General features: G+C 48.3%; 6 protein-coding genes across 6 annotated transcripts; 4 read left to right on the top strand and 2 right to left on the bottom strand.

Moving 5' to 3' along the window:
- Window positions 1-633: 633 nt before the first annotated feature.
- On the top strand, window positions 634-1,802 carry N7506_001878 (uncharacterized protein; the record flags this gene model as incomplete). Its single annotated transcript, XM_056951174.1, has 3 exons — window positions 634-668; window positions 718-998; window positions 1,054-1,802. The coding sequence occupies 3 exons, from the start codon at window positions 634-636 to the stop codon at window positions 1,800-1,802; spliced, it is 1,065 nt and encodes a 354-aa protein (XP_056817089.1).
- Window positions 1,803-7,278: 5,476 nt separating this feature from the next.
- On the top strand, window positions 7,279-8,741 carry N7506_001877 (uncharacterized protein; the record flags this gene model as incomplete). Its single annotated transcript, XM_056951173.1, has 3 exons — window positions 7,279-7,487; window positions 7,532-8,516; window positions 8,571-8,741. 3 exons carry the CDS (start codon window positions 7,279-7,281, stop codon window positions 8,739-8,741), a joined length of 1,365 nt encoding a protein of 454 aa, XP_056817088.1.
- A 452-nt stretch (window positions 8,742-9,193) lies between these two features.
- N7506_001876 (uncharacterized protein) lies at window positions 9,194-10,761 on the bottom strand (the record flags this gene model as incomplete). The annotated part of the gene is made up of 3 exons (XM_056951172.1): window positions 9,194-9,868; window positions 9,925-10,615; window positions 10,718-10,761. The coding sequence occupies 3 exons, from the start codon at window positions 10,759-10,761 to the stop codon at window positions 9,194-9,196; spliced, it is 1,410 nt and encodes a 469-aa protein (XP_056817087.1).
- Window positions 10,762-10,967: 206 nt separating this feature from the next.
- On the top strand, window positions 10,968-11,468 carry N7506_001875 (ankyrin repeat domain-containing protein; the record flags this gene model as incomplete). The annotated part of the gene is made up of 1 exon (XM_056951171.1): window positions 10,968-11,468. The coding sequence occupies one exon, from the start codon at window positions 10,968-10,970 to the stop codon at window positions 11,466-11,468; it is 501 nt and encodes a 166-aa protein (XP_056817086.1).
- A 2,010-nt stretch (window positions 11,469-13,478) lies between these two features.
- N7506_001874 (uncharacterized protein) lies at window positions 13,479-14,873 on the top strand (the record flags this gene model as incomplete). The annotated part of the gene is made up of 1 exon (XM_056951170.1): window positions 13,479-14,873. One exon carries the CDS (start codon window positions 13,479-13,481, stop codon window positions 14,871-14,873), a length of 1,395 nt encoding a protein of 464 aa, XP_056817085.1.
- A 2,068-nt stretch (window positions 14,874-16,941) lies between these two features.
- Window positions 16,942-17,587, bottom strand: N7506_001873 (uncharacterized protein; the record flags this gene model as incomplete). Its single annotated transcript, XM_056951169.1, is given in 3 exon segments — window positions 16,942-17,128; window positions 17,298-17,408; window positions 17,424-17,587. 3 exon segments carry the CDS (start codon window positions 17,585-17,587, stop codon window positions 16,942-16,944), a joined length of 462 nt encoding a protein of 153 aa, XP_056817084.1.
- Between the last annotated feature and the right edge of the window lie 3,638 nt (window positions 17,588-21,225).

The raw sequence follows: 21,225 nt of genomic DNA, 5'->3' as shown, positions 1-21,225 counted from the left end.
TCCAGACTCTTTCATCTTGATTCGGAGAAACTAATTTCGACAGGCGCTAGGCCGGGTTAGTCCATCGCCTCATAATTTTGGCAAAACTGTTATCGTAATATTGTATTGCTAGCAATGAGTCATTGTCACGGTACCGTAATATTACATGGAGCCACCTAAAATCTTTCTTTATAGATTTGGGCGATCTGGCCAGATCGCCAGCTTCCTCACCTAGCTTCGCTCTTTCCAAAAACGAGTTGACACCTCAGGTCATCTGGCTATGATCTCCCCCTGCTCCACCGACCATCACTTAAATGATTCGCAGGGTCGTCCCACACCCTTGTGCAGCCAATGATTGTGCGGCGTGGTGGATCCCTTCTCTACCTTCTTGAGGCCAACACACTTTCCCCTCCATTATTTCGACAACACAATCTAATCCGTCACGATTACCCGATTCAACTGCCTTCAGTCACGGGGTTTCTAGGGTTTAGCTATACCTCAGCGTGAACCGTAGGACCATCACACTCTAGGTCTACACCTCACCTTAGAGTGGTCGCCAGCAAGACACTGCTCGCTGGTGATGAGATTGGTCTGACCACACTACATTCTGTCGATACTTCGTATCGGCTTTGAATTTCCAGGATTCGTTGAGCAATGGCATCGCGTACAAATTTTCACCAATTTCCCAGGTAGGTACGCCCCTATACTTTGTACTTTCTTGTGCTGACATTGATGAAGTACGTTCAAGGATTGCCCAATCCAGGTTATTGTTGGCCCTCAGAAAACTGTCTACTACGTTCATCCTGCAGTCCTTTCGTCGTGCGGCTCACCGGTATTGAAAGCTCGTGTCAACGACCAGTGGATAAAGAATGGTACGAGTGGGGCTATCGATTGGACGGAATTCGATGAGGAAACCGTTAAATGCGCTTTGAGCTATCTATACATTGAGGATTACGACGTGCGCGATCGAGGTTTTGTTGGTGAACAATTTGAAGAGAGGAACGACGAAGATCAGATGGGTACATTCCATAGTCCCTTTTAATTCTGTTCTCTGCTAACGAGTATACCTCTTAGCACAAGCAGCCTCCCTCTCTACCAATGCGGGGTCATCGATGCCTGACTCCAAAACCTTAAACGAAGCGCTTTCGGAACGACCGCTAACACCTTTGAGTCGGTGTTTGCAAGCTGGTTTGCCAGCAGAGACTATTCAAACAGCCGCAGCAGCGTTCATGAAGGAACCTAGTGCTTGTGATGAGGGTCTTGGTGACATCGCTCTTATGCACGCTAAGGTTTACTGCTTTGCACACCAGTTTTTGTTTTCCAGACTCGAAAATATGGCTTTACAGCGCCTGACGCAGCTTCTTCTCAAATGCGGTACACCAACGGATCCATTCTTCCTGGGTCTTTCAGATGCCATCCGTCTCATTTACGGCGCGACCCCAAAATCGAAACCGAATAATCCAGCTCGGGAACTACTTTCTCAATATGTAGCCCTGAAATACACCACGCTATCAGAGGAGAGTATGAGAGCCTTGATAGCAGAAGGGGGTGATTTTATGGTTGATGTCACCTGCAAACTCGCCCGGAGGATATCGACAAGTGGAACATCGACTCAATCTTTGGAATGTCTCATTGATGAGCTGGAAATGAATGTTTTCAGGCTAGAGCAGCATACTGAAAATCAAGCTTGCTTGCTCAAGCGGGCAGAGGAAGAAATTCTGGAATGGGAGAGCTGGAACCGAGGGATTTCAGCAAAGCACAAGAAAGCGAAAAGGATGGTGGCACCGTTTGAATTCAGTGCGACTCATGAAAATTTGGCCTAATAATGTTTCTTATTGCCTGACAGAGACTGCAATACAGCTTGGAATTTTAAATTTGCCTATTCACCATCAATAATAAAGTGATTCAATTGTTTCGTTTCACAAATACGCAATTCTGTGGTTTGAGCGCGTGGGATGAAAGTGTGGACTTCTATCATGAAACAGTGAGCCCGCTTGAACACCTCCTAATACAAGCCCTCGACTGATAGCTGTGCACTTCACCAATACAACCACAATGCAGTAACATTTTCATCAACAAATACTAGGTGATACCACTGTCAGCGAAGTATGTAGGTAATAGACTCTCAAGTCTCCGTTCTGCTCTTTTGGCTGACCTGTCGCTATAAGGGTACTTCTGGTGCTGGGGGCCGTAATCATGATTTTAAACTCATCTCACAAAGACAGCCATCTCATCGAGATTAAACCAGGATTCTCGGCCACGTGGTTGCAAAGGGCTGTCAACTTCCAGGTGTGCAGCCTTTTTCAGCGAATTTGGGCATTCATAGATAATTTCAATTTGGCCGAATGTTGATAATCGTGAGCTTGGTTTATTTAGCTTCCTCGGTCATCTGAGACGTGGTAAAACACTGGCTGTCTACCATGTCACAGATCAGATGAAGCTTCGAAGTGTAGGGATCGTAGGAGTCATGGTCGTTGAAATGATATTGAGTGATTTTACTCAAAGACAGACGCGTGGTGCGTGAGTGGGAGGGGAAGCCTAGTTCTTGCCACGATCGAGTGGGGGGCGCCATGCATATCGCACTTTCGCGTAAGATGTATGTACCTTCGGGTGTCTTGCTACTGTATTGTAAGATACACTTACCATTCTAGCAAGCGGTCTGCAGAGCGGTGTGGTCATCATCTATCCAATCAGAATTCACCACCCTCGGATTTATTTTCCGGGAATTAAGTCACAAGAGTGCAGAGGTATAGCTGATTTCGAATACTACTGTAAACCCCACTCACTAGCACTACAGCGATTTTCGAAAACAGATTACCCCTCAGACACTCACACTTTGTTTGTCGGCTCGTACCCGAAACACGCTAAACCCTTATTGAGTCAAGTGATAGGATATTGTCCACTTATAGAACAGTTTAATTCACGAGCTAGCTGTATATGGCCTAGCGTTGCCTCGGGTACCGGCTGAGAAACAAAGTGCGAGTGTCTGAGGGGTAATATGTTTTCGAAAATCGCTGTATCTCAATACAACTCGCTCATTCGTAGTAATCACTCTAGATGGCAAGTGCCTGGCAGAATGGGAGTTCAGGTTCGTGCCACATTTCCAAACTAGCAGGTCTCGGTCTGTTTGGCTTATTTGCTGGTCCAATGTTCTAGAACACCCGGAAACCTTACGGGTATAATACGAAAGCTATTTTTAAGCTGTTATTTACTGCTGTAATGGAATACTGCCAAGAAACAGGCTCATGGGTAGAGTAATCGTAACGGGCATAGCGTGTTTGGGGACAGGGTTGGAGAAAGAATCTCTGTGCAAGTGGTGAAACTGATTTCGATCCATCCTGTATTCTGAAGCCATCGTGGCCCTGAACGACAATGACGAGGTGACGGAATCCCAACAGGTGCAAGTGGGGTCGATGGAACGGTGGTCGGTTCACGTAGCGGAGCTCATAGGCATCTTCTACGCAGTCAGCACAGTATTCAAGTTGGCTCACCAACGGGCAAGCGTCGGAGACCATATGCACACAACAGCAACAATCCTTTATGACAGCAGATCCGCTTTGCAGGCAATCCAGACCGTGAGAAACAGATCGGGGCAACGAATCATCCATGCAATCCTCCAAGCAGCCACCGAGGTTCAAGCAGGGCATATTGCCCTCCGTCTCCAGTGGGTACCGGGCCATTGTGAAATTGTCGGGAACGAGGCCGCGGATCGACTCGCCAAAGAAGCCGCGCAACCGGGCAAAACCCATCCTTTCCGGCCGCTGCTGACGAGAGAGAACGCCTTTCTCCGCAGCAAGATCCATGTCCAGTGGGAGCAGGAGTGGAAGTCAAGCACGAAAGGCGCGCACCTACGGAAGGTGGACGGCGCGCTACCAGCGAGGTACACCAGGAAAATGTACGGAAGCTTGCCCAGGAACCGAGCATACCTGCTCACTCAGCTGCGCACAGGCCATAACTGGTTATCCACGTACGCCAAGAAATTTGGCTTCCGGGACAATGATCGATGCGAGCGCGGCGCGCAGGAGACGGTCAGCCACGTGTTGCTGGAATGTCCAAAGCTACGAGACTTGCGGATAGAACTAAGAAGAAGTGTTGGGGACGCGTTGAACAGCGTGTCGAGCCTGCTGGGAGGCTCAACCGAAGGTGAGAGAGGTAATCCAGACACCGTCTCGAGGGCGAAGACGGTTCAGGCCGTATTGGACTTCGCCGAGGCGTCACAAGAGGTTTCGCAGTCGTGCGCCACAAGGGCAGCCTAACAGCGGGAGCGGCAATGGGCCAGGGTAGGCCGTGACGAGGCTCTAAGTTCCTGTCAGAAAGTGGATCATTCTAAAAGTACATACTCGGATATATAGTTGTTGTATACTGCATATCGCTCAGTGTAAATGAATTCTACTACTACTACTACTACTACTACTACTACTACTACTACTACTGTCTGTATATGTAGGCCGGTAGCGGTGGTGCAGTGGTAAGCACCCCGAAGGCAACCTGCAGGATGACGAATTGGTCACTCGTCATTCTGCGGGGCTTGGGTTCGATTCCCAACGCCGGCACATCAATTACCACCATCGCGTCTCTTTGGAGAGACCCACAACCCGGGGTAGCGGAGTACCCCAGCCTTTTCACAGGTTAAAGTGGAGACAATCACAGGCCTTACCAGGTGAGGCTCAAAGTTCACCGTTCAGGAAGTTTGGTACAATCTCAGTGGATAAATCATCATGTATTTACACAGTCGTGGTAGCCTGCATATCGCTTCATTAGTTGGACCTTGGATTAAGGTACAAGTGTGATTATATTCTCTATAGAAGATCTAGTTATTTGTAGTTCCAGCAGCTCATCTCCCTGCTGCCTAGCGTAGTGTCTGCCTAATAGGCAGCCACTCCTACAGATCTATACATATCACGTGACCTGGGATTCAACTTCATTGCGAGGGGTCAGGGTAAATGAACTGGAGACGCGCGCTGCGCACGCTGTGGCCCTGAAATGATGAAAAGGAAAGGCAGGAATAGGGAATTAAAGCCATCAATTTGCTTGATTGATAATTTGGATTGAACATTGACCAATGAAAAGGTAGAAAGTAGCTGACTAATATCAGCAACATCTTGGAAAAATGAGAAATCAGTAAGTAACCTGTTAATCAACTATCGTATTTCGTTTGTGTAAGTATATCGGCATATAATTTTTTTCGTGGTCTGTGAGAACGCCTCTCTGGAACTGGCGTGGTGGGACGCGGCGAGGCTTGGTTTCGTCGGGCGTGTCTGGCCATGTAATTTGCGTGGCTTCCTCATCGTCGTCACCAGGTGCCCAGGTGCAGTAACTTCAGGGGATTCCTGGGACTGGTGTATCATAGGAAGTGATTCTACTGTGACCTTGTAACCGATTTGGTCGGCGTTGTGAGCCGGCTCTCTGGGACCAACGGTCCACGCGCTTCCGCTTACCAGTCGAGGAAGGGGTAGCGGGCAAATGGTTATGTCAGTGGTAGTTTACCACTAAGCCCGTGTTGGATAGGATCTACAAGAGAAGCTTACTAAGAAGCAAGCCCCCGAGTCTGGTATGTATATAAAAGGCGGACGGATGGATTTAGAGGAACAGCTGTTTAGTGATAATCCATGGCTACGTACGAGACCTTACCGATCCATCGATCGTCGACAGGTTATTTGGTGTTGGGAGAAAGTGTATATCATCCGTAACGACAGCTAACTGGCGATTTTCTTTTGTGAGGTCGAAAATACGACTGGTCAAGAAAACATGGGTGATTATGCTCAGTGGCGGAAAGTTGGCCCAACGCTGACCATTTTGAAGTATGCGGTGACAGGCAAGGTGTCATGGGTTCAGGTTGAATTGTTGTAAACAGTGGTCTGGAGACGGCCGGCAGAGAAGAGTGGGCCCACCCTTCAATTGACCAATAACGACACCGAGAAATGTCACTATTGGCTGGGCAGCCTCGGGACAGTGCATGAAATACGTGTCGGTATCTTCTTCATTGCCCGGAAGATTAGATTGTAGAAGATTGGTATTGTAGCAGATAAAACAACCGACAGGTCCAAATTATAGGCGTGGAGGACAGTATGCAATTTTCATCATCGGTTGTAGTCAGGATAGAATCTGGGGAATAGACAAAAGTGTTCGCCTTATACTGCAACACACAATTATGATAATAAGCGCATGGGAAAGTACTGGTATAAGTATTAGATAGGCGGACGCGGGGAAAGAACGGCGAGGATAAAGGGAAAGGAAGGGGCGAATAGGAAGAAGAGTGCAGAAAACCAATAATATGGTGACATGGTAACACGGAAGTTGGCAGATGATTGTAACAGCGGACAGGAAGGGGTTGATTGGGACAACATACTAGGATGTTCCTTGTGAAACAGGCAGGCCGAGAGACCACTCGAGACCAGTCCCACCAAAGGAGGCACAACAAAGACGAGAAGGAACACGTGATCATGAATCCAACCAACAACCAATGATAGGGAGGCGTAGGCTGTGTGAATCGCAGCGTTCTAAGCAGCGTTAACTCAGCCTCGCGCAGCCGCGCGGTTTGTAACCCCTTTCACTTCGTTCCTTCGTTTCAGGGCAACACACACACACACACACACACACACACACACACGTCTGTATATGTAGGATAATGCAAAGTCTATAACTGTATTGTAATGTATGTCTTACCTTGAAGAGGCCCATCCCTTCAACTATGTTATGGTCCGTCAACTTGAAAAAATCGAGCTGACAAGCTTCTGATCATATGCCTTAAGGGTTTTCCGGTCGATGATGATCCCAGTCCACTGCTGGATTTTGTTCACGAACTATTGCTCAAACCACAGGCAGGTTGTTAAGGTCCAACGGATTGTATTCCTTATCTTTGGACATGCTGACCTCAACATTCGGCCTGAACTCAATTCAACAGTTGGCGCGCTAATATAAACGCGGAGCCTGGAGGGATGCCCTTCATGGCTCACATGAGCTATTCAACGTTGAATTTCGAATTGACCGGATGTGAAGAAGTCAACCAACTACTGTATAAATAATTTCCACATCACCGTATGGTCGTTCGTCAAGGACTGGTGAGTCGTGGACGCAAGCCAGATTAGTTTCAAATTTCCAATACTGTACACCGAGTTTAATCTTTCTCTCTTCAAATCATCAATGAGGATGCTACTGTTTCTGTTCCCCACGGTCAACGATCTCAGGGAGAATGTCTCGAAAGAAAATTCAAAGGCGCCGTATAAATAGCATACGCAAGACCCAGAGACAAAAAGCTATTATTCACTCTGCTGCAGTGCTCCAAAAGCGTACCCAACGATGAGCAATCATACAGATGACGATCACATGGATCAAGATGGTTGCACGAGCACGAGCGACGAAGCGAATCTGCAGTTGGATCGTGAATTACGGCAGAGCGGAGAAGTTTTGACCGAGCCTTCACAGCATACTATCCCAGTTGGGATTTCACCTGCTTATGTGAAAGGTTGGGACACTACAGATGCATTCCGCGAGCTGTATCAAAATTGGTATGTGACATCTATTTCTTCGGATAAATGCTAAGACAGAATAGGAAAGATGCTATTCTGGAAAGATTTCAACTAAATCGACTGGATTTCAAGCCGTTTTTTGAAGACAAGAAAGACCACTTCTCCATCACAGTCCCAACTGCCTCGAATGGCAACGGCAATCGGCGAGCTCTGGGGTTCATCAAATACGAGAAAAGGACCGGCCGAGTCATCTTGACCAACTCCTGCATGCAACTTCCCCTCGAGTCTCTCGTGATGGGGTTCACATCCAAGGACGACGACGAGCAGCTGGCAGGGTCCCATGGCGAGGGGCTCAAGCTGGCTGCGCTAATAATGAGTCGAGACGGATACAAAATGAGCTTGGCTGCAAGCCACTCTAAGTGGAGTTTTGGTCTGCATGGGAAGTACCAGTCTCTCCGATGTGTCATCAGTCCTTCCCGAAAGAGGAGTCCTGCCATTCAACGTGAGCCAGCTGATGATATGGCAAAGCTGCGCTTTCACATCGAAAGAGACATCACGGTGGTGATTGGGCCTGGACATGCCAGTCAAAGTCGACCGATATCATCTGAAACATTTTTCGAGTGGCTGCAGGTCACTCTCGATATCCGCAGGCTCTCCCATCCCTCCTCAATTGTAGAGACACCCCAAGGAGACTTGCTTCTCGATTCGCAATTTCACGGAAGGCTCTTCCTGCATGGGATCCTGCTACCAATGTCTAATTCAGGGGCCCAGCAATTCAAGTTTGGTTACAACTTTGCTCTGGGCAAGTTTAGCCGTGATCGTCAAGGACTGATCGCCACCAGTGAGGTGGCAGACAACGTGCGGCAAATATGGCAGTGTGCCGTTCACATGCACGAAGCAACTCTACTCCCGATTTATGTCAATCTCCTCCAGAACTTTCCCCAGGTGGGCGACATTGAACAAGCCGATAGACTCTTGGAGCCGGCTACCAAAGCCCGTATATGGAACTACTTGCTTAGGGTGACGGGAAGACAGCAATTCTTTTATAGCGAAACAACAAGCTTTGAGGTCAGTCCACAGTAAAATCTTCAAGCTGAGTATGCACATACTAACCTCGAACAGAGCGTGGGCATGATACGCGGTACCACCGGGAAAAGGCCAACGAGACTTCCCGAGACCCTCTGGAAACTGCTGCGCTCAGTTTCACCGATCCGGACTGTCGAGGAAGAGCAGGCAGAGCTTTCCGAGAATGCTGAGATCTATGCTCCGCCCGAGTCTGCCTTTCTAAAATAACAATATCGACTTTAAGAGCCTGCCGAAAATTTTCAAGGGCGGCGAGAAACATTCTCCTACTATATGCCAAAGGACTGAAATTTATCACTTGTAGCGCCGTTGGTGATGGGTTCAATTAGCGTGCAAGAAGATTGATTAGCTTTCCTGCTAATGCAAGCACATTGAGACTAATACTTGATGCGAGACTTCCCGCTCGGGGAATGTGATGCGGCTCTCGGCACCGAAAGTATTCGCAAATCTTGCGCCAGAGGGTGCACAAAATTTGGTTTGATGCCATAGCGACGATTAAGAAGATATCTCGCCTCACTAACTGCCTTTGGTTAGAATATTTGTTTATTCCTGACCGATATAGGGGCTTGACTCGCTCCGCAGAAAGAGCCAAGCCATTGCGCAAACAAAAACTAAGAGAGAGAGTCGTTGCGGACGTCAGGTCCGGTGCAGGGGAGATCCACTTAGGCCGCGGCTTGTCTCCGTTCTCTCGAACTCAAGTCACGTTTCATTTCCCCATTGGTAGCATAGCCGCCGTGCCAAAGAGCCTGATTGACAGTGAGGTAGCTGAGGAGATTCTTTAGATCAGGCCTGAGGCATTTCATTCTTGCGGCACGCCACCGACGCGCTTGTCGTCCTATTTGGCCTTTGCGGGGGTTGACTAGCTTCGTTTCGTTAGAATATTCATCGGAAATATCTTCTGGCTCGGCCCTCGTGCCCTTGGAACTTGATCTTGCATTATTGATGGGTTGTTGCACCGGGGGTAGGGGAGGACTTATAGGCGGCGGCCCGGCGGGCAGCGGCGGGGGAGCGAAATGCACTCCGCTATCATGATAAGGTTCTAACGGCGGTGGTGGAGGCACTCTGTGCCCAGCTAATCTGCTTTCTGTCATGAAGACCCGGCGAAGTTTATTGTGCTGTTCAGTGTATTGTTCGAAGTTCGCTGCAATGATTGGCCCCAAAATGCTCTTGTTCGGGCCTCGGACGAGTGCGAGGTGTTCCATACGACTTTTCAGGGTGGTATGAGCACTAGCGAAGGTGCGAAGAATCAGGTCGATCGCCCTTGTGCCGCCAGAGATATCGTTGTCCGTATTATTAGGGTCTTCAATAGTGAGACGATCGGGGGTTCCAAATGATTTCTGTAGTGTTTCATGAGTCAGATAGTGCATAAATGGACCGTTTGAACCTATCACACCTTGCTGAAATAACCCGGAGGATCCAAACAGATTGCGGCTTGATTGTATTGAAACTTGCTTCCGTAGAAATTGAAAAATTCCATGAGAATGCTGCCAGGGTTGAGCTGCATATGTTTTTTGGGCAGATGCTGGAGTAGACTTGTGACCAAGCAAGTGACGGAGAAGCTTCCCAGTCCACCAGTCCGGACTTCGTTGAGGCCACGGATCAGCAAAAACTGCTTGACCACTGACAGAATAACGGGCATTATGGGGAACTGCTCCTTCCATGTTTGAAAAGTCTCATTGGCCATCAACCCACTGTTGTTGTCAAAGGACATGTCAACACGCAGCCCAGTAAGCCGGTCCACGAACTTCAGGATCGGGACCCGAGCATGGGTAACGCACTCGATCGAATCGGGAACAGCAATGTTAGTACTTTCCAGGAAGCTCGAAATTGCGTATATTTTTCCTTTCCTCTCACCAAATGAACGCACTCCTGTGCGTCTGAAATTGTCGGACAGTAGTACCAGATCAATATCCGCGGTAGGCAGGTAGATACCAGAGGCAAAAGAGCCAAAAGCAAGGATTTCAGTGCCAGCGTATCGACTCTGGGATGCAATACTCAATCGTTCAACGAGATCTCTGCGGACAATGTCCTCAAATTCCTGTGGCTTGGCCCAGTCATAAAAGTTGAGAATTTCGCGATCGAGCCTAGTGCGGGTTTAGAGAAGAATAGCGATCGGAAGGACAGGGGAAGTACTGACTGAAATTCGATTTGTAAGGAAGACGGAGTAGATTCAAGCCAAGGCGTACCCGTCTCTTGAGACGGTGGTCTCCACTCCTTGATAACTGCACATCCTCAATGTCTATGTCAGAAAAAGACAGGCTGGAGGTGGACAATCTGCAGATACAACATGACCATGTGCTCGCCTCGTGCCCTTGCCGGGCCCCAAGTGTACTCACCTGGGCCATCATACAGGGCAAGAGCTGCTTCGTCCAATACCTGATGGGGCGGTTCCCTGTATGCGTCAACCGTCCAGATTGGAACAACCAACGACCAATCATGGTGGCTATGGAATATCGACAGCACGAGATCTTGCAATCGCTCCTCTGCGATCCACATACCAACGTGAACATCGCAGATAAGAGTGGGCATACTCTTCTCCACCTTGCTGTGATTTACGACGATGTGAGGGCGGTCGAAATTTTGCTGAAGCACAAAAATGTCAACATCAATGCTCGAGACAGCAACGGCGATACTGCACTTCTACTGGCTGCCAAGATCCACAGCTGTGATCAGCCCAATAGCAACCGGATACTTGATTCACTGTTGTCGCACAAAGACATTCGAGCCGAATCGCTTGATTATTCCGGTCGTTCGGCCCTCTGGCACGCAGTGAACACCTGCAACTGGCAGTTGCTTTGCCTTCTCGCAAAATTTCCGCGGGTTCAGACCAACGTCCCTGACCATCAAGGTGTCAGCCCGTTAGCCCGGGCCGTGATCCGCAGACGGCTTGACATTTTCAATTGGCTTCTTGCTACCTTGCCGCGAGACATTGCCTAGGGCTGACGGCTCTTCTATTGTAAATATGGTGACATGAGTGGGTTCATTTCTATAGCTTGCTAAAACCGTGCCAAATCACTAAACCGGCGTCGCCCGCTCTCTTAAATAACATAATTACCACAAACCAAATTTTTCTGACTGGCAACAGTCGTGAGTTTTCATTCCGTAGGCGCATTTCCAACATGACTCGGCTGCATTATGTGATTGCGGCATTGTAAGAACACTCAGTCGTATTTAAACAGAGCTTGATTGCCCAACTAAAGTTGTCAATGTTGGTACTTATTAGGAAGCCCGAAATTGCGTATATTTTATCTTTTCTCTCGCCAAATGAACGCACTCCTGTGCATCTGAAATTGTCGGACAATAGTACAAGGTCAATATCCGCGGTAGGCAGGTAGATACCAGAGGTAAAAGAGCCAAAAGCATGGATTTCAGTGCCAGCGGATCGACTTTGAAATGCAACATTCAATCGCTCGACGAGATCTCTACGGACAACGTTTCCAAGTTCCTGTGGCTTGGCCCAGTCATAAAAGCTGAGAGCCTCGCAATCTGACCTTGTGCGGGTTTAGAAAAGGAAATACTCAATAGCGATCGAGATGACAGGGGAAGTACAGACTGAAATTCTATGTGCAAGGAAGACGGAGTGGACTCAAACCAAGGCATACCCGTCTCTTCAGACGGTGGTCTCCACTCCTTGATGGCTGAGCCGTCGCAGTTATACTTGCTTGCAGGCTTGCCGGTCTTCCTAGCGTGACGCTCGATCGCACCCCTCCGGGTTCGCTTTCGACTCGGGTCGGCAGAGTACACATTTTCCGGGCCTGTTGGCCCTTTGAGGGCGATACCGGAGGCGTTCTCGGGAGCGTTGCTCTGATGCTCTGATTCTGATATCATGCTGGGGGAAATGAGATCCATGCTCTCCCTGAGTTCATCTGTCTCAGCTGCCTTTGCTTTATCGCCAAGTCTTGTAAGACGCTAATGTCTCGTAGGTGCTTTGCGTCACCTCTACACTATCTGACTCACAGGGCAAAATATTTCAGCGATAAAATTAGCATGTACGCTTGACCTCTGCCAGGGAGAATGGAGCGAACCCCCAAGATCAAACCTTCGGCAGGTCCTACCTGTAGATAAATACCGAAAGCGGCAGAGTACAATGTACTGCCGCTAGTCACGCTCAACCCGCATGCAATAGAAGTCCTTCTCATTCATTTGGTTTCAGGGTTAGAGCAACTTCCCGAGAAGCTAGGCTCAGTGAAAGTGTTCTTTATATCGTTCTTTGTATATGAAAAAATGCTATGAAGCCATTGCTACTAGAAAAATAAAACTGGCTAGCTCAATGCGCTAGACATACTGCGGAATTATGCGCTTATGGCCAATTTGAGGACTGAAAGGGTGATCAGACCGTAAGAGTAAAAATCCGCAAATTATTAATTTTCTCGATTACTGCTTACATGCGTCAAGATGAAGACACGTGCAGATTTTGACGGCAAAAAAAGGGCAATAATGACCATCCAGCTGGGCAGCGCCAGCTAACAAACAGTGGTACTGGGTCTTTTAGCCAGGTGCGGTTTTCAGGTCTACATTTGTGTAGGCATCGTAAAAAAGGTTTTTTAATGATTGAATAGAATTCTTTTCTTTCACCTTTGCAGGTGAAATTGATGTCTTTCTCCGTCTTTTTTGTTGTCAACGCTCCATCAGATTTCGGTGGCCTCTCTCCGCTGACCAGGAGGGAAAAGTTGAGACACAAATTCTGGTCTCAAGATTCTGGCTCTTTTTTTAATAAATACCAACGCCACTAAATCGTAAGCCTCCCATATCATCATTATTTCCTAAATAAACAACCGAAATTATTGAGGCAATTGGAGCGCGCCGCAATATTCCTCCTTCAGCGAGGGAAAATGATCGGACTCCGCGGAGACTTTTGCTTATAAATAGCTCAAAGCCTTTCCATCAGAAGTAAGACGACAATCAACCTGCTCCATTCTCAAGGGGACTGCATAGAAGATCCACACCATGGTTTCCAATGCCAGCACTGCGGGCGTGAAGAAACCGTCCAAGGGTGAGCCCAGGACAACCAAACATAGCCAAGAGCAGCTGGAACAGCTCCTTGACGAGGCACAAAGCGGAGGGATTACCAATGGAGAGGGTCCGAGTGCTGACGAAAAAGTGTCTGCTGCACCGGGACCCGGGGACGGCCGACAATCTCCAGACAGGGAGCAGCCACTTCAATCAAATTCAAACCAAAATGGCGATATTTCAGGAGGTTTTCGCAGCGAAACACAGCATGCGGACGACTCTCCGTCGAGTGATGTGGACATGTCGGACGTTGAACCCCAAACCTCCGGCAAGTCGGTCTCTGCTGGTCCCACGGGAGCACGCGCACGTGGCTTGGATGATTCAACCAACGACAAGCAACTACTTGTGGACTTTCAGCAGATGAGCATAAGTGAACACCGTCACTCAAAGAAGAAAAGACACGAAGATCCCCAACCAGGCGACATAGAGGCGTTCGGTGGCCAATCGAACAACCGATTCTTTATTTTTCGAGTTGGCCCCATCAAGGCCCCCAAGTACGTGTATCGAAGGACAAATGCGTATAGCACAAAGGGTTTGAAGAATCTTTCATTCGCCAACAATCGGATTTCCAAGCTCAGATACGAAGCCGAAAACGGGGATCAACATTGGCAATATACAAAAGATAATATTGTTGGGGTTAGAGGCATCGCCATTGATGAAACGGGGAACAGCCTCAGGAGCCCACATACATGGATCAAGATCGAATGGATGGATATCAAAAAAGAGCACCAGGCCTTGTTAGGTGAAGAATGCAACTGGACAACGAGATCGGATGTGATCCGATTGATGGGCCCGAAACTGGCCAGCTTGGTAATCCACGCAGCCTGGGACGCGCAGGAGACTCTACACCTCGAGGCGATCAATAGTGAGGGTAAATCAGCTCATCGCCCACTTACGCCATGTCCTTTAGCTATGTTCGAGGACAAGAAAATCAAGCGAGAAAGATCTGACTCGCCGCATCGGTACGAATCATCCTCGGTCCTGCTGAAGCCCCTTTCGTCGGCCCCCAAGAGCCATTCCAGCATCTCAGGTACCAATCCGGTCACAGGTATCAAACAAGAGCCAGAGGAGGAACCCCGCTCCTCCATTGAGGATGCGCCTGCACCGAATGCCACCCAGAATGAAAGCAGCGGGGGCAGCCAAAACAAGAAAAAGGCACCTCAGAAATTCAACATTCACACCTACATGGCGAATGTGGAAAAGTTGGAAAAGTGGAACACTTTCACCAAAGACGAGAGAGAAGAGAAATACAGAAAGGCGTTGGCTCATTATGATCATTACAAAGAGGAGAGGCTGCTCATGGGCGATGAAGAGGCTGAAGAAGAACTCTGAGAGAAAATCAAATCCGCGGCAACCAATTGCCTTGTTGGATACGATATAGAATTGATTGATAGTTTTTTTTTTTTTCGTTTTGCTTTGTTGTCTTTCCGATTCTGATCTGGTTTTGTCTGATTATATGTGCTTTGCTTCCTTTAGGATATAAGAATGAAAGTCTCCAGCGTTTTGTGACATGGTTTATACTGAAGTAAGGATTCGTAGTTGAAAGTCCGATGGCGTGAAATTACTATCCCGATCATCAAACACGTACTGATACCAGTAGTTGACAACAGGAATAGGTAGAAAAGATTTATGCGTCCATTTATTTCCCCGAGAGGTACACAATGGGAGGCGTCGCAAGGATTTCCAAGATTTGATCTAAAGAGCAAATGCGGGAAGACCTGATTTGACTGAGAGTTATATATCTAATCATATGCTACGTTGAAAGGGGAGCTTGAAAGCACAGTCAACCTCGTCCCAAAGATTCCATTCGTATCTGTCTAACACCCTGCCATTAAACTGCGTGTTTGGCTCGAAGTTATACATTTTATTCCACAAAACAATTGAGATATGGGCATCCGGCTTCAATTCTATCGCCGTATCATGCTCTAGAAATTTGATCGTGTGGGGCTCTCCTGAAGCGTCGATGTAGGGGAGGGTAGAGGCGGGCCGTAAGTGTTGATAAAGAGCACAATCAGACGCTTTTTCTACTGTATCCGTACCGCCTCACGACGTAGCAAAACCAGCCCATCTATATTAGTCAACAATCATTGTAAATCTGACTCTGGAAACTATTGCATTGATACTAGAAACGCCAAACGCAATCCTAGGAGCCGTTTGTTCTCTGGGAACCTGTCTTTAGCTCCTGGGGCCATTTCCTGTTTCCAGGAATTTGAGTTCTACCCTGGGATCTCTACGATACGATCCTGATGAAATATGAACTGGGTTTGGAACAAGTTGGCTGGATCTGGAAGTTGTCGCGCTCCTGGGGCCCTGCTTCAGGATCCCAGAGTCAGTATTTTGCCTTCTGAGGTCGCCAAAAGCCCTCACAGAAAACCTTCACCAGACCTGCGCATAAATCTGCGTGATTCGTTACCCCCGGAAAGACTTAGCCATAGCCCCAGGAGCCGCACTTGAGGTTCCAGGAGGTGAAAGTACTAGGCCCCAGAAGCTACGTCGGGTTTCCTGGGGGCTACATGGCTCCTAGAAGCTGCTTTCTTGCCCCAAAAACAGCACTAAAGCCCCTGGGAGCAAGAGAGCTCCTAGGGCCAAGATATGCATCCCCAGGGCCGATAGAACTGTCAACAGGCGTGTGACTGATTTTGTGAGGATGGGAATGGAGATTCTGCAAGCTACGTACGATTATCTGGGGCTTTGTGATCCTTGGGCAGCTCATTTCTCCGGTCGGCTTTTGAAATCTTGGCGGCCACCAAGGTTGAGGGTTATTTACGCACAGCAGGTCGTCAACCATCACCTGCTTGCTACATCAAGCCACCCAGCATACTGCTCCAATATTGGCCACGATTGGTTGGCTAGCCAGATCAAGCGATGAACATGCTTTGGTTTCAATCAAGAGATTCAATTGGTAAATTATCTCACCAACTCTGCAGTAGACTCCATTCCTTTACCAGTTGACTAGTTCCTCACCCCTACTTTAGGAGGTCGATGGAACCCTCTGTGCCTGCTTCATAGGTCCGTGTGCGCACTCTGCTAGTGTCCGCGTAAGGCGCACATGGCAAAAGGCACGAGAGACATAATGACCGACAAAACTCCGAAAGCCGCCTGGCCAACGGCTCCATAATACATAATCTTGTAGTACGGAAAATAACCCTCACTGTCAAATAACCCGAATGATGCCTGAAAACTGTGAACAAGGCAAGATAGCCCTCCAAGGCGAGAACGATCAAGCCGGCGACGAGCTGAGTGCAGACGTAGTAAAGTCGCTACTTGCGGTCTTCTCGCAGGCATCTTGGCTGGATTGCAAGGGCGATCCCGAAGATGGAAAGCAGGGAATTGAACGGCGGTAACTGGACGTACCCACTTCGGGTGGGGCCTCACAGATATCTGTGTGATCATGGTCGAACTATCTGTCTTGTTCGCTGCTGCGAGCATCCGTTCTGCAGGATCGCATGGTTTCCAATTCCCTTTTGAAGCTCTTGACTTTCTTTCCGAGGGCTTCAATATCCTCTTTGTTCTCCATGCTTTGAGGGGACTTTCCTCCGTTGCGACGACTTTGTCGTTCGTGTAGTTTAACTTTTCCGCGAAGTGACCTATTGCTTGTACGTATCAGTCCTACCGCCAACAAGCTGTCGCGTTTGAAGTGAGCATTGATGATTGTTAAGTGACACACCTTTTTCGCCTGCTCGGCCTGCGTAATGAATTAGCAAGAGGACAGGGGTGCTGATGATGGGAGAGGGGGCAACGAGAAAGAAAACTGACCAGCTAGCTATGGACTTCTCCGGCGTGTGCGCGCCGGATAGCACGGATTTCTTCAACGGGACTCCTGAAGCTGGCTCGAGTCGCACTCTTTTGAGTAATCCATGTTCGGGTCTATCTCAGCGGAACGAGGTGCGATCACGGTTCTTAAGTATCGAGCGAGGTATCTTCTGAGATGGCACTCTGGGCTCTGCAGAGACTCTGGCTCTGTCGGAAGTCTCAATTGATTTTTGGAAGTCCGCAAACAGGGTGTGCATGCGGCTCTCGGTAGACGAATTGTCCGGTGGTGTCATTTGGAAAAGGTTTTTGGGTTAAAAAAGAACAACGATTGGCAAGGGCAAAATCCTTGAGTAAAGTTTGCAAGAAGCAGGAGATGGAGCAGGAATGGCTCAAATTTTCGAGTAAACCCCAGGCTGTATGCACAATAGGAAATTGAGATTGAAGCTCGCTAGCTTGTCATTGGGATTTTAGTGAATAGTGAGAGAAGAAGCTAGGTCTGGGAACTGTCGAAAGATAAAGTCGGTCACAAATGGATGGAGCATCCGAATGGCATTACAGCGAAATCGCGCTCGTTTTGGTCTGCAGCTATGCTCACCATCAACACTCACCATCAACACTCACCATCAACACTCACCATCAACACTCACCATCAACACTCACCATCAACACTCACCATCAACACTCACCATCAACACTCACCATAAGTAGCATTGCAATCCTGCGAGGAGGTGGCGATCATGAGAGTCTAAATTGTGAGCCATGGTAGATGAAATAACTCATTTCATTGTCCTGAGAACTGGACTCGGGTTTTCATTCTAGGTTTTCAAATATATTCTCGACTTCTGATTATCCGTCAGCGAGAAATCCAATACCCGGGGTTTAGGAATATGTCCAAAGTGTCTGTACTGACCGGTATCAGAAGTATCAGTGGAGGCAACATCAGTCGGTTGCGAGCAACATAGAAAGGTACAGTTCGCGCGAGGCTAGGCAAAGTGGATTGTAGCGGGATCAGTGGGAGACACGTCCCATGGCCGACAGCCGGTACAATCGAATGTCACTGTCTGCCACAGTGTCCAACCCATCATTCGGCATCTTTTGAAGCACTTCAACCCTCATGAAACAGACGGTGACCATGGCTAGTGACCATGGTCAAAACGGGCAGAGCAGTCTGCCACCGCATTGAGTGATTTATTTGCAATTTCAATGATATGAGAATCATATTCTTGCGGTGTCGGTGTCTTTTCAACAGTTGATGAAAGTGGTTCATCACACTCAACGCAAGTTTTGAACGCCATGGATCCAGGTTGAAACTTGAGTCTGTAGGCCACAAAGTCTCCTAACACCATTTCAACGTTGTTCAAATGTCTTCAACGACAATAACGAGACGGTGATTCTCGCGACCATCTGCGCAACTGGTTCCTTGGTCGAGACGTAGCCGAAAAGATATAAAAGCGGCCAGATTCCCAGCCCAAAAATATCAGGACTTCAGTCCTCACACTCCGATGTGTCATGGTTTCCTTCTTGCCTGCGGGTTTGAGAGCCTCCATGGCCACGGCTGTCGCTGCCACGAGCCCAGCGATGTAAGACTTGCGCTACCTCACAGCCAATGAGCCCTGTGATTGTAAAAATGTGCTCCCTCACAGCCAATGAGCCCTGTGACTGTAAAAATGTGCTTCGCAGACTAGGTCCTGCGTCAACAACAATCCTCGCAGGGGGGCGCTGCGTTACCAAGTGAACTCCGCAGGGGGACGCTGTGATGACAATTGAGACCCGCAGGAGACCGCTGCGTCAACAAGTTCTCTGCAGGAGACCGCTGCATCACCAAGTTCTCCGCAGACTAGGTCCTGCGTCAACAAAGCGCCTCGCAGGGACATCTGCGACACCAAGAGTCTCCGCAGGGACATCTGCGACAAAAAGCCCCTCTAGCTCGTGCAGGCACCTCTTCGTGGTGCTAGGGACCAGTATTCGAGTATCAAGAGTACTCGGAGAAGCAAATACCTGCGCACTATCTTAATATAGTACTTGGTACTTCAAAATCATCATTGGAGAAATAAAATAAGCCCTAGATAGAAGCAAACCAATATCAGAATCATAGATTCAAGATTCAACCTTCGTTATCGGGTGCCGTATTCCCAATCCTCCTGTCTTCATGTTTTGCGGTCGGCTAGTGTTCCCGCCGCAATAGAATGTATCTTTCATCAGAGCGTGGAGCGAACAATATAATATGGTCAGTATTTTGGTGTGTCGTGGATTTGTTGACTGGGCGTTGATGAGCGTTGATGAGCGTTGATGAGCGTTGATGAGCGTTGATGAGCGTTGATGAGCGTTGATGAGCGTGGACGATAATATGGACTAGGGTGTTGATGTGTGTTGTGGTATGTGGCCAGGCGGTGAAGTTGAGTGATGGTCACTAGACTTCAGCAAAGCCGGACCAAGCCCATTTCAATGCACACAACTACGGAAACTATGCATGTTCTAGTCTGTAAGCCGAAATCTCGGCCCGAAATTTTCCCCGGCCCAATCCAGAGGTTCAACTCTCAATCCGGGGGTTCAACTACTCCAAGAAGCAAGATATCAAGATTCAACAGCAACGACCAAGTAATAAGAGTCACGGGAAACAATGGCTACACTATAGACCCGATGGCATAGGAATTGACAAGAAAAAGTATAAGTTGACGAGGAATTTGTACTATTCTGGCACTTAGACGATCAGGGAGGGTCAGCACGTAGATATATATACTTCCCACATTTTCCTGTTCAAGTATGACACTTCCATCAGGGGAACTCCTCATTGTAGGCTCAATTTCATGTCGGAAGCAGGCTAATTTCTCAACATTAGTGTCCGTTTCCACAGATAATTGACCTGGGGAAAGTCTGCGTTTTTTATGCAAATGCCAACTCCCCGGGGGCTTCTACTGTAGGCCCATAGCCCATCTGCGGGTTGGGGCGGGGTTGGGCCTCGGGGTTTGGGCCGGTCCGGAAGTCTACATGTGACAGAGGTAACGGTTTCATTGTTTCATTCTGCATCATTTGGCATCACTTGTTACGACGGTGCCCTGGTATTTACTCAGTAAAGTTCGCACACAGCCTTCAATTCGATTGAGCTGGTCCAATGCAAACACCAATATCACTAGGTGAAGCTATAAATAGGCAAAAACCCACGATCAGACCTCTCAGCTGTAGATGAAGCATTGAATGGGCGCTCGACAAGAATTTGTTCCTCAGATAATTATAGCGATGCGATCGATAGAATGCTCCTCGCGTAGTCAAATTTATCGTGTCAGGGGGCTTGTAAGTCACTCACTCCTACCCTGCTGTAGAATGCCTATGTTCATGACGGTCGCGAGAGTCGAAGTGGATTCGCAACAAAGAAAATCAAGTGATTGAGGGCTTTGGCTAGAAGATTTTCGATTGGCTGCTTCCACATGGGACCCGTCGCACCTTTGTCATTCATAGCAATTACGATTCATATTGCATGCCCATCTCCTATGTAGCAACCGCATTGGACTCAGATTGGCGACCACCGCTTTTTGGGCGTGGTATCCGAGTCCATGCGATCAAATGTACTCTGCTGCGTAGAGAACATGGTTGCAGCCTGATCGGGTCTGGCAAGCGCCATCTTGACCAGATCTGGCAAAGACGATTCGGCCAGCATTTACGACGGACTTTGGTGATGCGATCTACTTGGAATGGTGCCGCAGCAGACATGCGCGTAACTAGTGCCACCGAAAGCAATCATATGATGTTGTTTAGGGGTGGAAATTTCAGCATAGGCTGTCATGGATAGTCAGAGAGGTTGCGCATGATGGCTCGGAGTGAAGTTGTGCAGACATCCAACTCACCTTTACAAAGGCTCTGTCTGAACAGTGATATGCCAAATGTCTTCCAGGGCGCGGTGAGGGTTGACAAACTACATTTGATGCCCAACGAC

Source organism: Penicillium brevicompactum (assembly GCF_028827555.1).
Source record: "Penicillium brevicompactum strain IBT 35665 chromosome Unknown utg000001l_segment0_segment0, whole genome shotgun sequence".
Lineage (NCBI taxonomy): Eukaryota > Fungi > Ascomycota > Eurotiomycetes > Eurotiales > Aspergillaceae > Penicillium > Penicillium brevicompactum.
The sequence above is the reverse complement of the archived record's forward strand: the minus strand, read 5'-3'. Positions and strand labels throughout refer to the sequence as shown.